The sequence below is a fragment of the Daldinia decipiens genome, assembly GCF_022478715.1.
Source record: "Daldinia decipiens strain CBS 113046 unplaced genomic scaffold F4813scaffold_9, whole genome shotgun sequence".
Classification (NCBI taxonomy): Eukaryota; Fungi; Ascomycota; class Sordariomycetes; order Xylariales; family Hypoxylaceae; genus Daldinia; species Daldinia decipiens.
In genome coordinates, this window is record NW_026054552.1 from 661,439 (window position 1) to 675,996 (window position 14,558).

General features: G+C 44.4%; 5 protein-coding genes across 5 annotated transcripts; 2 read left to right on the top strand and 3 right to left on the bottom strand.

Annotated features, from left to right (window-relative positions):
- Positions 1 to 1,421: 1,421 nt before the first annotated feature.
- F4813DRAFT_387688 (uncharacterized protein) lies at positions 1,422 to 2,042 on the bottom strand (the record flags this gene model as incomplete). The annotated part of the gene is made up of 1 exon (XM_049246588.1): positions 1,422 to 2,042. One exon carries the CDS (start codon positions 2,040 to 2,042, stop codon positions 1,422 to 1,424), a length of 621 nt encoding a protein of 206 aa, XP_049101546.1.
- A 1,771-nt stretch (positions 2,043 to 3,813) lies between these two features.
- On the top strand, positions 3,814 to 5,101 carry F4813DRAFT_353393 (deoxyribonuclease NucA/NucB-domain-containing protein). Its single transcript, XM_049242638.1, has 3 exons — positions 3,814 to 4,068; positions 4,147 to 4,371; positions 4,441 to 5,101. Exons 1-3 carry the CDS (start codon positions 3,906 to 3,908, stop codon positions 4,875 to 4,877), a joined length of 825 nt encoding a protein of 274 aa, XP_049101547.1. The 5' UTR covers positions 3,814 to 3,905; the 3' UTR covers positions 4,878 to 5,101.
- A 2,355-nt stretch (positions 5,102 to 7,456) lies between these two features.
- On the bottom strand, positions 7,457 to 9,818 carry F4813DRAFT_353394 (MFS general substrate transporter). The gene is made up of 3 exons (XM_049242639.1): positions 8,968 to 9,818; positions 8,770 to 8,914; positions 7,457 to 8,708 (listed from the first exon to the last, which is right to left on the bottom strand). The coding sequence occupies exons 1-3, from the start codon at positions 9,426 to 9,428 to the stop codon at positions 7,665 to 7,667; spliced, it is 1,650 nt and encodes a 549-aa protein (XP_049101548.1). The 5' UTR covers positions 9,429 to 9,818; the 3' UTR covers positions 7,457 to 7,664.
- A 945-nt stretch (positions 9,819 to 10,763) lies between these two features.
- Positions 10,764 to 11,415, top strand: F4813DRAFT_387691 (uncharacterized protein; the record flags this gene model as incomplete). The annotated part of the gene is made up of 2 exons (XM_049246589.1): positions 10,764 to 10,843; positions 10,923 to 11,415. The coding sequence occupies 2 exons, from the start codon at positions 10,764 to 10,766 to the stop codon at positions 11,413 to 11,415; spliced, it is 573 nt and encodes a 190-aa protein (XP_049101549.1).
- Positions 11,416 to 11,850: 435 nt separating this feature from the next.
- F4813DRAFT_387692 (fungal-specific transcription factor domain-containing protein) lies at positions 11,851 to 14,485 on the bottom strand (the record flags this gene model as incomplete). The annotated part of the gene is made up of 4 exons (XM_049246590.1): positions 11,851 to 13,259; positions 13,410 to 13,999; positions 14,065 to 14,184; positions 14,325 to 14,485. The coding sequence occupies 4 exons, from the start codon at positions 14,483 to 14,485 to the stop codon at positions 11,851 to 11,853; spliced, it is 2,280 nt and encodes a 759-aa protein (XP_049101550.1).
- Between the last annotated feature and the right edge of the window lie 73 nt (positions 14,486 to 14,558).

Sequence of the window (14,558 nt, forward strand, 5' to 3'; positions counted from 1 at the left end):
TGGCCTAGTGTATGTATGGTCGAGCATAAAACCTTTTATTTGTGCACCTTATCCTAATTCTATTAGCCGCTGTATCCACTTTCTCAGTACCATTTCAGCCTCCCTTACTTCCTACTCCATACCTTATACTTATCTGTACATTTCTCTTAACACCTCCTTTATCCATCTTCCCCCATTAGCAACATTCTAGAAAAGAAGTAGGCCAGCAAGTGGCTTCTCTGTTTAAGGTGCCCACGCACTTTAAACGAAGAAGGGAGTTGAACCCAGACGCACCTGCTATATTTTTAGCAGATCACCAGTCGCAGCAGTCTAAAAGGGTCTTGCTATCCGAGCATCCATAGGATCGAATCAAACGTAACAAACTATAGTTAACTTAGGTAATGAATAATCCTGGCCTATGGTCTATTTGATTTTCTTTCAAATGCAAACTTTGGGTGTTTAATATCACAATAAAGCGCTTGGTTTCAATACAGCTTCCTTTTCGGCAGCTTATGTGCAATGGCAACATTATTGATGATTACACGCCCGATGCGAGTAAACCCGTCCCGGAGAGTCTATCTGCTAATTTAATACACACTAATGCCACTCATGACCGGTTTTTTCTAAGTGTTGGTCGCTGGATGAAAATAGTAAATGTGATGGATGGGTTGCAGAGATAACGTCTATGAACATCAATCTCAATATTCTTGGCCGCATGAGTTCTCACAATTCCATGACCAACACAATATGTCGGCAACTGTCATCAACCAACAATTAATATAGCTTGAGCTTTGACGTGGCTATTGATACAATAACATTCCGTCCCTTTTCTACATTTCACCTTGCCGATTACTTGCAGTATTATTTCCAGTTCATCTTCCTCACGGGAAGATTAAGTCTCTTTTACTCCGGCTTCTATTAACCAGCGGTTGATCGTCTGAGATGGGAGTCGCATCAGAGTGATGTAAGGAATGCCATCGGGTACATGATCCTTCTTATACATGCATATATATATACTCTTTGGGGGTTTCATCCCAGCTGTGATGCAGTCTGGACAGTTATGTTGCCAACAGCCAAGCGATTCAACTCCTTCGGTGCGCCAACTAGATACTAATAAAATAACATGCTCAATACGGGAACTAACTGCCTAAGCATCTTACTACTTTGTAGCTAGGTAGCCCCTGGGTCAGAACGACAGTAGTTAACCTCACTCTTGATATACATTGTACACCAATGGGAGTCAACAAAGTCCGAAAAGGTGGCAGAGAAATAGATGAAACTTATTTATATCAACGTGGAATTCACACTCTACATTTTTAGGTACCCATGAGGCTCTCTATTGTATTAAATAAGATGACGACCCGATAAACTTGTAGGCTAATTTCAGAGCGCTTAATACATGCATATCGATCCACCTTCAAGATGAATCTCTACTGCCTCCTTCAGTCATCGTCCTCTTCATCGGTCGTCTCCTCTTCTTCATCGTCATCATCATCGTCGTCGTCGTCGTGCCGTGCCTCGATATCATATTCTCTCTTCGCTTCGTTTAGTGTACAGTTCACAAATAACACCCCCGCAAGCAACAGATACGCATCTTCAAATCTGAAGAAAAACTTATCCAACTTTCCCCCCTTTCCTTTTTTGCCATCCATCACGTAGACCCATAGTAATCCGCCGTCTTTCTTCCAGTCTTTCTTTGTCACTACAACAAAGGCCGTAGGATAGACAGATATATTTCCCATTGACTCGCGATGTCTCCTTTTTGAACCGCGACTTTTCACTTTATCGAGTTTGATTCCCTTATCCGCGGCGACATGAGCAGCGACCACATCGCTGAGCGTCTTACCCGCGAAATCAGCCTCGGGTCGTGCGATTTTGATTATGGGTGTTACGTTCTCTTCCTTGTACCACACTTCTTGCAGGCCGGCGGCGACCTCAGCTAAGTTGACACCGGGAACGAGGTTATAAAGGTAGAAAAAAGCGTCGCCCCAGCTGTATTTTCCGTATGTAGTGAGTCCGGGTGCGGCTTCTGGAAGAGTCAAGTCTAGGGATGTGGACGCCATGTTAAGATGGTGAGTGTAATTGGTTTTGTAATGGAGAATTGAATGTCTTGATTTTAGGTGGTTTGCATTGGGACCCCGCGTAGGAATTGCGATTTATGAAGAGAAGAAGGGAAGCTTTTATGGCTGGTTTACTTTAGGTTAGGTACCTAGGTACCTACCTACCTACATGTAGGTAAGCATGGGAACGAGTTAGGAGGTACCTAAAATTTGTTACTTATAGGGGGGTTACATCGACCACTTCATGTGCTACCAACAGCTTTTATTTACGGTGTAAGACGAAGGATTGTCATCGCCTTGATTTCACCTGCAAGACATAGCAGGAGCGGGATTCATTTAGTTTATGTAATCACAGCCTCATTAATTAATGAAACTCTGCCCAATCGCGTTATATGAAAAGTGACGTGAACCAGTTGTCATTTTATTTTTTCCCCTTATATGCCAGCTGAGGAGTTGACTAGCCGACTACCCGTAAGGCTTGTAGGGCTAACTAACCTTCTAGTTTAAGTTATGATATAGCTATATATAGCAGCCGTTAGTTAGTTAGTTGGTTGGTCGGTTGGCTGGTTAATATATTTAATGCCGGGGCAAAGGGGAAAGACCAGCCCTCGAAGACAACAACAAACCACGATAGCCTCATTTCAGTATTCAGTGTTTCCTTTTTTATTTCCTATCTTATTCCTTATTGATGTACACCATAATAATACCGATACCTGGTCCCCCGACACCTAGAGATATATAGCGTACAAAGCTATTTAAAACCTAATATACAAAACATCTATTTATACCTATATATAATATTAATTCTTAGTATCCTGCAAATCCAACCTTAAGAAGTACACATAATAATGTTCCAGCCGCCCCCGTTAGCTCTTCCGGGTAAGCTTGTGTTCGGTGTAATATTGGTGTTCAGAGGTTGTCTAATAGGGCGCTGTTGGTTTGTTTTCAAGCTATTTTATCTTACGCCTTCTCGGGTATAAGGCCTATTCTAGCTGCAAACACTGTTCCATTGCAGTTCGGCTGTTGGGCATGGTCCCCAAGGCACTTTTCCGCGCAGTACGTATATATAGCAATGCGTAGCCCTGTAAACTGCATTCCCCTAAACGTGTTGGCGATGGATGCTACCCTCCATTGTAGAATACGCGCACCAAGCGATACTAATCGAAAAGGGGCCAAAAGGGGCCAAAAGGTACCTAATTTCGTCTTAGTGAAAGAGCCTTGGGCTAATACGAATTACTCCGAGCCAATCTGGCTTTAAAATATGTTGAATCTTAAAGCACCTTGGCAGGATCCATGCCATCTAAGATCCAAGCCTCTGTCGACAACTAAAGTACCAATCTTTAATCATCGGTTGGTAAGATCAATGAAACGGCCAAGTTGCTAGACGTCAGACAGCTCTGTGAACTACCAGACATGGTAAAGCCTTCCCTATGCTGATGTATCTGTAACGTTTATTTAAAAAGTCTTGCCGCTTAATGGGGTGTTTTGTGTCACGCAAGTAGGCCAATCCACCAACATAAGATACAATATAAAATAGCCTGATGGATGTTCTTACTACCGAGAGCTAAATACATTAGAAAAGCACACGATGGACTTAGCTACGCCTTCCTTTCTGAAACGAATTATCCTAATGGATGTCAGCCCTACGCCGCCATCCAAAGAGATTGGAAGGTATACTGGTATCTTATTATGAGTCCAACACTGAAAGGGTCGAGGTCTTGAGCATATAAAGCGTCGTGTATTCCCAATGCAGTCGTGAAGTATAGCTAGATAGAATCAAACAAATTCGATTCATCCATTTAGTCAATATTTCTATTCTGTTTCATTTCCTTCTTCTCACTTGTTCTATCTTGTAAATATACCATTATGAAGGCATCTTGGATCCTCGCACTGGTTGCGGCAAGTCCCATGGTTCTCGCCCTAGGCCAAGAGCCTTCTACTGGCACAAAGCTGGTTGACCGGGCAGTTAAGAAGGTTTTAACATTCGACTGTGACAAGATGCCGGAGGTCTGTCACAACATGTGCTATGGTATGACTCAACTATACGACATCTATCTCTTACTCTTCCACCCTGGGCGTACAAATCCTAATTGTTTTATGTAAATAGCCACAAATTGCAAGCACAAGCCTAAGCAACTCACCTGGGACGACCCTATATCAAGTATCGAACGTAAACGCAGGCAAACAGCAGGTTGCGGTGGCATTAACCGCTGCAGTCAAAAGAAACTTAAGAAGTCAGGGTTCAACTGCGACGAATACCCCTTCGCCTCAACCAGAAATGCAGATAGGGGTGGTCAGATCAACCGCTGCGTTCCAAGCACAGAAAATCACCGTAAGATGAACTTTAGATACCTAGCCACTTAACAAATTCAACAGACTGATTAATTCTTATTTTCTTCAGGCCAAGGCTCAGCTCTTGGGCAGTTCTACCACTCCAAAGGCAAATTCAGGTCCACTGGATGCAAAGGCAAGACGAACTGCAGTTTCACTGTTGCCTTCAGGGGCGCCAAGGCCAAGACCATTGGTCCCTGCAAGAAGAAGCCCGACTGCAAGAACGACGGTAACCAGTGGACCAAGACTGGTCCTATCAAGCGCGAGGAGCCCCGGGAGCCCGAAAGTGTAGCAGAGTACAAGCTCCGCCGCAGCGGTGACACTGTTTTGTCGTCTGAAAACCTGCAGCCTGGTGATCTCGTATACCACATCGTGGAGCGTAATGTTACGCTAGCCGAGGAGCACCACATGGGCCACGTTTTCAACGAGTTCGCCGGGGTTGAGCAGTATGACTACATGTCGGACAACATGGACATGGAAGAGGATGAGATTCTTGCCAGAATCTAATGCGAGAAGATTTCATATATAGGGGTTAGGCCCACATAAAGTCTGGATTTGGAAAAGGTTTGGACATTTCTTGTATATCTTGCATTTACTTACTCACTGGATCGGGGGCGTATATCTTGCATATTTTCTGTATATAAATTAGATGATGTATATTATTATATTGGGACAATTTTGAAAACTTTTAGACTACCTAGACATTCTGCTAAACATTCTGGTTGGCCGGGCTCCTGGGGGCAATGAGATCCATATTTAAGACAATTATTGAGTTTGGAACTTCTGATTCACTCTATCAGTTATATGTTTAAACTAGGTACCTAATAGTTCCCCCTATTTAGTGTAATAGCGATTCTTAATATACTAGTTTGCAATGCTTGATAGGAAGGAGCACCTGCAGGACCATAGCGACCTAGGATAGGAGAAAACAACTACCTAGAGCCAAGCAGTCAAAGAACATTTCTGTCTGCAGTATTTCCAACACGTCTTGGTATTCGCCATCTTGCTTAACCCAAGCAATCCGCGAGAAGGTTGATGTTAACTGATATTTCGAGTTTGCGGTAGTCTGAATGGTGGTTGATATCGTGTAAGGAAATGCTTGTTCTTAGGTGGCAGGAGACGTGGTAAATTGACAGATTGCACGGGCAGAAATACGAAGCTTTCAACGATGAGGTATATGAGCCGTAATTGTACGTATATTAACTTGTTGCACCATATCTAGGAGTGAAGGTGAGGTCTTGCTTATATATTATGACAAGGATGTTGTGGATTATACCTCTAAAGATTCCGTAACTATACATTTTAACCGAGTCAAAAACTTAAGTATATTTAAAGTCAAGCGGGCTATGTGCGAGGAAATAATGCCATACAATGTGAGCTAGGGTTGTTTTCTCGCGAGCGGATATATTAAAAACATGCTAGTTGCGACGCTTTATTATTACCATATTGGCAGATGCCTTTAAGTCGGAATTCCTCCGTATAGAATGTCTTTACAACAATTTAATCTGCGTGATTAAAACCCAATTACTTGAATTGTCCAGTGTGCCGAATTGTGTTCTTTAGGGTCTAAAATAAGTGGTTTTATTTGGTTTCAAGCGGGCACATGAATACAGGTATATAACGTCCTAGCATCAAGTGAAGAAAAAAACCTTCTCAGCTGCCAGACTTTAGATATACTTCTAAAATAGCCCTAAACCCCAGAAAAGGAGTGTTCTTTGAGAACCTCGTTCCACAATCTTGCAATGGTTAGCTATTGAATCTAAACGACGGATAGAAAGATCGCGATAAGTTTATATGGCGCCAATTTGTTAATTACCTAAGTAGGTAGGTATATTATAATCATACTTAATTTAGGGTTTAAACGTTAGTAAATATTGATATAGGTGTACCCAGATTGTTAGCTCCGAAGTAAAAGAGGCCATAGATTAACGATGTTATTGAGATATGGTGTGACAACTAGATTAGGTACCTTACCGGAGGACTGGTGTAAGTTATTCCGCGTGCCTAACATGGTAACTAATGTAAAATATATTTATTCTACTCTGGTCCGATTATATTTATATAGTCTTCATTCGTCTGCTTAGAGAGTTCATAAGTTGAAGGAAAAAGCAGGCCATGATGAACGCTGAGGGATTGTGGGGCACAGCCACAACCACGATGCGCGAGGATTCAGGAGTAAATAAGTGCGCTATTCTGTGATGTGATAACGACGGCTGAGCATAAACGAGAAATGCAAAGCAATCTATTAGATTTTGGGAAGGCATTTTCTGATAGGTAGTAATGGACATGGATGAAAGACGGAGAGAATAAAAATTTTGAGAGTGAATGCAATGAATTTGAGTAAATGCAGTTTGACTAGAAGTTTATTGCGAATTGGTTACACCATATTATCCCTTACCTTATCAACCGACACGATTAATTATTATATCCTTTTATTAATAATAATTAATAGTTGAATCAGAAATTTAATACCGAGTTTTTATTATATTTTCTTATCACATTTTATTGTAATTAATATTTATTTATAATGGCATAGTTAATATTCCCGTTTATTATATTCATTAAAAGGTAAAACCAACTCACCTAAGATCAAGCAAGTTACTCAGAAGGTAAACTAGGTCAGCACTGATCTGTTATACGAAAACTATTATCAACTTATTTGATATTAGCTATCCGGTGGGTGACGTAACATGTTAACTTTAATTCAACGTCTTTACTTCATTTTCAACGCGCTTTGTTTCTTCACGATATCAAGAAGTCATACCCTGAGAATCTAAGGTAAATAGTATATGTGAATTGCTTAAAATTGCTAAATCATTCATATATCCGTTTAAATTAGTTGAGTAAAAATAAAGTAAAGGTTAGCATTAAAATATTACTATTAAGTCCTTGCATTCGATTTTGACCAACATCTTTGCGATCGAATACGTACCAAATTATGAAAACTTATTGGTACCTAGCGATTTTTATCCAGCTTATTAGGAAATAACACCGATCTCATGAGTATTTGACGAATTCAACTATTGCACAGCTTATAATATGCCAAGGTGCCATAAATTATCACAGCATTACCAAAGTAGCATCACTTTATAACCAAGAAAAGAAATATATCAAAATAAGGTCCAAGTAGTGGTTTTTAATAATATATATCTTGAATTATTTCTCCAGAGTTCAGTTTTCCGACCCGCGTGGATATCTTATCATGTTTTGAAACTATTGCAACACCAATTCTAAACCGAAAAAGCCTTATACATAAACGTCAAACAACCGTAATTAGTCGAGATGTCCTAAAATTCATGATACAGTCTTGGGAGTGATATGCCGTCCACGTGTTAAGAAAAGCGAACAAATTGTGTAAAGAGCGCCAGCCGCGATAATCATTGCCCATACATCACCGATGACGGACACAATGACATCGATACATTGAGCCCGGATTTCAGGAGGAGCATTTGCCAAAATTTCGCTCTTGGCTCCAGCAATAGCAGCTTGGATCTCGCTCTTCGTGTAGCCCGGTCCCAGCACCTGTTGGATCCCATCAAATGCTTTAGTCTGGAATATCGCACTGGCTATCGCTAATCCAATAAGACCACTGGCGCCTTGGGAAATATTGAGGAACTGAATGACGTCAGATGCCCTGCTTGGTTCCACTAGAACATTGCCTACGGCATAGACAGCTTGACTTGTCGTCATACCCAAGCCGACTAGAACCGTATAACCGGCGATGTTCGCGTTTGATGTGTCGACTGTTACTGTAAACATTGTTGCTCCGCCAGCAGTCATAAGGAGACCGCTGACAGTAAACCAGACCATATGATAGCCAACCTTCCTCATGGCTGCACCGCAGAGGAGGATTGAAAACACATAGCAGCAAACGTACGGGAGCAGTCTCACAGCAGCCCCAGTACCGGTAAGCCCATAGACAAACAAGTAGTACAGCGGAATGTAGTAAACGGCAACAAATACGGCAGCTCCACCACAAGCCATGATGATGAAGAGAAGTACCAGCTGAGGATTTCGTAAGAAATCACAGGGGAATAGTCGGTCAACCTTGTTCGTGAAGATGGCACGGGCTTGAGATACGCCGAAAGCAATACCGCAGACACCAAAAACAACGAACAGGGCGATAATCCGACCATCACTCCACTCCCATATAGCACCACCGAAGGTAAAGGCAACAGTGAAGCAGCAATACATGCCAGCATTGAGGATGATTCCCAACCAATCCAAAGTCTTCAATTTGTCCGACAGAGCCGTCTCTGGCTTGCGTGGGATGGATGGCAGCAGGAAGAGGTAGATGGGAGCCATGACGGCGAAGATGCATAGATTAAGATAGAATGCCTGGAGATTCATTAGCAACATAGAAATAATCAATACTTATCATGGGAACTATGCTTCTTACCCATCGCCAAGTGGCAGGGCTATCAGCTAGAAGACCGCCAACAATAGGCCCAAGGATACACCCAACACCGTAGACGAAGCCAATGAGCCCTACATAGAAACCATGTTCCTTTGGTGAGCTCAAGGCGGTACAGATATTCAATGTTCTATACCATCATTAGTAAATTAACTTGTTTCAACTTGATGGGTATATCCCTACCCGAGATACATGCCGGCTCCGCCAGCGCCAGCCCAAACACGGCCCACGATCATGGCATTCATGTTCGGCGCACCTCCGCAGAGGGCACTAGCCGCAGCAAAGTTGGTTAGGCAGCCGATGAAAATCCACTTGTTGTCGAAAAGGCCGTAGGCCTTTCCGAGCGGCAAGATCATAACGGCTGATCCCAGCGTAAACCCGACACCGAGCCATCCCAGCTGTGCAACATTGCTGTAGGTTTCCGAGACCGCACCCTGAATATCGGCGACAATGGTGGAGTCAAGACCGTAGAGGATGTTTGCCGAGAAGATGGCGATGCAAATGAGAAGCCATCGGATACCTCGAATAGTACGTTCCTGTACCTCCCCACTGCCCTCGCCGTCACTCGAGTTGGACGATAGCTGTTCCTTAGTGCGGATCTCGGCACTGCTGCGCTTCTCGATGTCTTGGCTGTAGTCTGCCATTGGTGCAATAGTATGGCACCGAAGGTGGCTGAGTATAAGGCTTGCCGGATGGAACTAGTGTTGGACACGGTGATGGAACGAGAGGAAATACAATTGAGGGCCCGGTGCTAAAAGGTCTTTTATTCTCAACACAGAATATTTTTGATATCATGATTGCCACCCTGAACTTGATCCGTCTATTTCGGGCTTAAGGAGTTAATTCAAAGTCCTTCTATTATTGTGCTGCAATTCAGATTTCGTGATGTATAACCGTCAGTTATTGCATTGGCGCGTCGTTGAACCGTTCGTATTGCGCCTCTGAATGGACTGTGCCTAAGGCTGTCATGCCTGCTTATGCCATAGATCCCTTACCAAAAGGAGACAGAGAAGGATTTTGATTGGTTCGATAAAAGAGGAGCGGCCGGAGTCCTCCTCTCGGATGCTGACTCAAGTAACTTGAAGCGGCAAATATACCATATCTCCTTTTGGAAAGGCATCACATCTATGCCCAAATTTTCTCTGCTCTGACTCCTTGAATAAAAATGACAGATATTTTCGAGAAGCTCCAGATCCTTCCTATGATATCACAAACAACCCCATAGGTATTTCGGCGTTAAGCCTATAGCCTTGCATCAATAACGTACTGATTATACCCTTGACGTTACTTTGACCTCACTTGTCAGCTCGCATAGCTGCAGATCGCTCGCTTCTATGAGATATTCTCCTGCTGCTCGTGCATATGTTCGGAGTATTTCAGCTCCGCCAACTCATTTCGTTTGTTTTTTTCAAAATATCACCTGCTTATTTTCTCTTTGTAGACATAGATAAAAACATCCGCCAACCTCCTCGACTCTTTAAATTTAAACTACACATACACATGCTATCTCGCGACATGTACCTAGTGTATATGTCCCAGGTCCTAGAATCCTAAATTAGGGATCCGGAGTGACTCCACTAAGCCAAGCCCGGCTACCCGCTGCTATGTACTAGGTCTTTAGATCTGATTCTGTAAGTAGCTTATCTTCCACGGCTGATCCTAAATTGATAGAATTTTAATGGAGAAGCGCCTAAACGTTTTCTTCTGATATGCTAGCTATCCGTATGGGGCCGCGTAAGCGCTAAAACGCGATCCTAGTTTAAATCTTTCGAGATAACTATGGCTATATCTCTCCCGGAATCCTTCAACTACATAGGCGGTCCTAAAGGCGCAGGGAAGCCCCTCCCCCCCTGACCATCGAGCAGGCCTATGCGACAGGGGAAACCGTTCCTGGATCAGCTTATATGGCTAAGGGTCGAGCGTAGGCGTTAAACTAAGTCACGCGATAAAAATGGTGGAAAATCGTCATCGTGGCTACCATGTCTATCGGGACTAACATAGTCGCCGATTTTTTCACGGAGAATAACTCTCTCGCTGACGGCGACGACGAAGATGAGGGGTGATCCCCCGCCCATAACATTGTATGTGCGCTTTATTACGCAAATCCAGCTCCTGCCATAGCGTCCCCTCACCTCCAGAAGCCAAGTACGAAATACATCATCACATCATCCTACGAGACATCCGGCGCTGCGGGACGAAGCGGCGGCCCGCGTACCCGTGAGCGTGGACGTGGCTCAGTACGCTCCCGATCACGTATACGCGCATGAGAATGTCGATATTCAACTTGATGCGAAATGCGGAGGGGAGACGATGGCGGTGTATGGCCTTGGCAGCATTGATCGTCTGGGACTCCATCCGGATGCCGGACGAAAAGTCGTTTCAACTCAATGCCGATGGAGACAGAACTTCGGTATCCACAAGAATAAAGAATACCGACTTGACAGCTTGGCTAAGGCTACCGACACATGCGAGCTGCGGCAGAATATGGGGGCCGCTAAACTAGCTGCGGCTACGGGCGGTCTAAGACAAGGATCCCCCGGACAGTTCCTCTTGCGGCGCATAATTATGTACGTTAACACTGTAATTGCGGTTTTCTTCGGATTCTGTTTCATTGTCACCAGATATCGCTAATAGAGGATCTCTTCTAACCTAGGTTAGCACGTTGAATAAGTTTTCAATCATGAAGAAATACCTGAACTTCTAATGGTGCGAAATTAATCATTGAGATTGGCGCTTTTATTGCCCAGTCTCGAAATATATCAAACGAGAGCTTTGTCGAGCACTCATTTAATTGCGCGTATCTATCGTAACCGCAAATCTAGGTACCGATGAAAATGTGATGCGAGAAGATAGAAAAACCAAGTTGACCCGAAAATGTTCCAAAGGGCGAGTATTTCGTGAGTTTTGTGTTTCTCATGACATGTATAATTTATTATTATGAACTTATATACTCCAAGCATGATTCTCATATTCTAATGCGTAGGTAGGCACACACGTATATCAAAATGAAATACCGAGTCCAAAAAACATCTGTATATGACATTCTCTTCATCTCCCTTGAAGGGCTCAACCGGCCCCGAAATTGTAACCCCACTCATCCGGCACATTGCCCATGGCAGACCAGAACATCTCCAAGCCGATGGAGGAATCCACGGAGAATGCCGTGTCCATTGCCATTACATTCTGCATCTCCACGTGGTCTTCGTTTGTATGCATCATGGGACCGCTACCCTCTATGAGCCCTGCTCCCATCATGTGGTCTGGTACCTGCATCTGGCCGTCAGCCGTCCTGGAGGCGAGGAAATCAGCCTTCGTTGTGAGATCCCGCATCACAGCCGCTGCACTGTTAGCAGCCGCAAAACTGCGCCCGAATATTTCAAATACAGCCACGGCACGCTCCACAGCCTGGCGCACAGTACCTGCGATGTTAGAATTTGGATGCGCGAGGAGGTATCCAGCCATCGTGACGGCGGCGTTCCATTGCCATTGGAAAGCTTCGAGCCAGCCACACAGGATATCAGTCTCGGACAGTATCTGGTGCATGATATGCGTTATTGCCATACCGTGGTTGACGGCCGAGTTAGCATGTGATTGGGTTACCGGTGTTGGGGGCGGTGGTGAAGAGCATGTAGTTAGTGACGTGGACGGGAATACTATGAAGGGCCGATAGAGGTTCATAGACAGGTGATGATATAACAACTCCAGAAGTAGGCGCTGTCGCTGTAACCAGAGAGGAGCGAACCGTTCAACAATTAAAGGGGAATGATCTGTCGACAAGGAAACGCCAGCCCCGACACGTTTCGTCTTAAGCGCATCGGGAACAGCAACGGCCCAGGTATCCAAGGTTTTCATTATTGTAGCGAGATAATCGGCATATCGTTCCAGAGCTTCGAGGTCATCATAGATGATAGTACCTTTCTCACCAGTATAGATATCCGAATACTTATCGTACAGTGCTGTATGGACCGCGCGTGCGGCCAGGATCAACTTCGTGTTGTATAGGTTGTAACTGAGCCACGTGACGTTCTCTCCAAGCGGTGCAAAGTCGGATCCCGCTAGCATTGCAACATTGTGATCATCGCTAGGCAGGCTGCACAGGGTCGTAGATAGACTTAGCGAGAAAGGGCGGCCTAGTTTCATGCCAGTCTTACTCTCAGCCATGTAAAGCGACCAATAGAGACGCTTGCGCATTTCTCGTTCAGCAAGTGGCAGGGTCTCAGGCGGCTCAAAATGCAGTCCAAGCATCTGCGCAGTACGAACAGCGAGAGCAAGGGTACTGTGCGCCATGTTCTGAAACGAGGCACAGCATAGATAAACGACAGAGAGGAGCTGACATTGTAATGTGCTTATCGTCGGACTTTCCAACTCGCTAGTCAAAAGGCTCTGACATCTCCGATAATACCAACGTCCGGCGATGGTCGGGTCATCAGCGTCCACGTCAGATGAGACCTTTGTACCGCGTGGTATCCCCGCCACTACGAAGTTATATGGTAAGCAGCTATTGCTATATCTAGTACATATGGGTAACAGGATGATGGGCTAGGCGATAAGATTCTTGGGTAGGATTCATATCTACGCGCAATACGACAAGGGGGTGTGATTAAGGACTGATGAAAACCACTTACTACCATATTGCATACACAATGCGATGACAATATCCACTAGGGCTGAAGGTTTCCGGGGTTTACCGGGGGTCACCCATAATGACTTGTAGTGTTTTTTGAAATCGAGCTCGTTGAGGACGAGCAGGGAGCTGTGAAAAGATTGCCAAAATAGGTCCAGAAAATACTCCTCTTGGGTTGGCGTAAGAAATTCGCCAGAAGATGTTCCCTTGTTAGGCTCCTGAGATGACAGCTCATGGTCGTCGGATGGATTGCTACAATTAGGAGTCGGAAATGATTTGGCGACCGAATTGAGTTGGATCTGTTCGTCCAGATGTAGCTGCTGAAATACCGCTGTAAGGTAGCTGTTCATGCGGCTAATAAAGTAGAAGAGCGACGACGGCCCGTACCACGTTTTCTGACGCGAGTGGGCTGTGCTAGTCTCGATGCCATCCCAAGACTTCTTCGTGCTTGTGGATTCCCACATATAGTTAAGATCCACAGGCGACGATGCTTTTGCTGAGGATGAGCGACTAGCATTATTGGCGGAATTATTTTCCTCCTTGAGCTGTTCTTCTAACTCGGTGACTTGTTGCTTCAGTCGGTCAATCTCACTATCAAATCTCAGAATGTAAGCACTCTTGAGCTTCACATAAGTGGCACAGCCAGGCAGACTTACCGGTAAGCATGTGCTAAGGTGCGGGCCTCGTTTGAGGCTTTGTTGCTACATTGCCATCCTCTGCTTCGGCAATTCTTGCATGGGAGGTTGTTGTCGCACTTGACTCGGTGTACTCGACACCTGTTCGATGTCCATTAGGAGATGTTGAACTTGGATAAGGTAGATACCTTAGGTATTTAGGTATATTGGTGATATAGATGCGGCTTCAGTGAAACACGGGAAAATAAAATTAAATAAATATAAAAGGATTAGGTACTTACCAGTCGCAAGCCCGAGCAACTTGTAGCCGCTTTGGCCTGGGTGGAGCACGAACCGAGGTTTCGGCCGGTTCGGACGAGGGTGACACTAAGGTTCCTCCCGTATGTCCACTCTTGTTACTCCCAGTTAGTGACTGAGGCGTTCCCACGAATGTGGTAAACATTAAGCGTTGACTCTCTGTTGTTGGTTTTTTGAGATCCTATGTTAACAATCCAATCGGGGGTTTTTTTTTTACC

Coding starts and splice junctions, on each gene's coding strand:
- F4813DRAFT_353394 (XM_049242639.1), bottom strand. CDS start 9,428: ATGGCAGACTACAGCCAAGACATCGAGAAGCGCAGCAGTGCCGAGATC. Junction 8,915..8,967: donor GGAGCCGGCATGTATCTCGG/GTAGGGATATAC, acceptor ATGATGGTATAG/AACATTGAATATCTGTACCG. Junction 8,709..8,769: donor GCCCTGCCACTTGGCGATGG/GTAAGAAGCATA, acceptor ATGAATCTCCAG/GCATTCTATCTTAATCTATG.
- F4813DRAFT_353393 (XM_049242638.1), top strand. CDS start 3,906: ATGAAGGCATCTTGGATCCTCGCACTGGTTGCGGCAAGTCCCATGGTT. Junction 4,069..4,146: donor CTGTCACAACATGTGCTATG/GTATGACTCAAC, acceptor TTATGTAAATAG/CCACAAATTGCAAGCACAAG. Junction 4,372..4,440: donor TCCAAGCACAGAAAATCACC/GTAAGATGAACT, acceptor TATTTTCTTCAG/GCCAAGGCTCAGCTCTTGGG.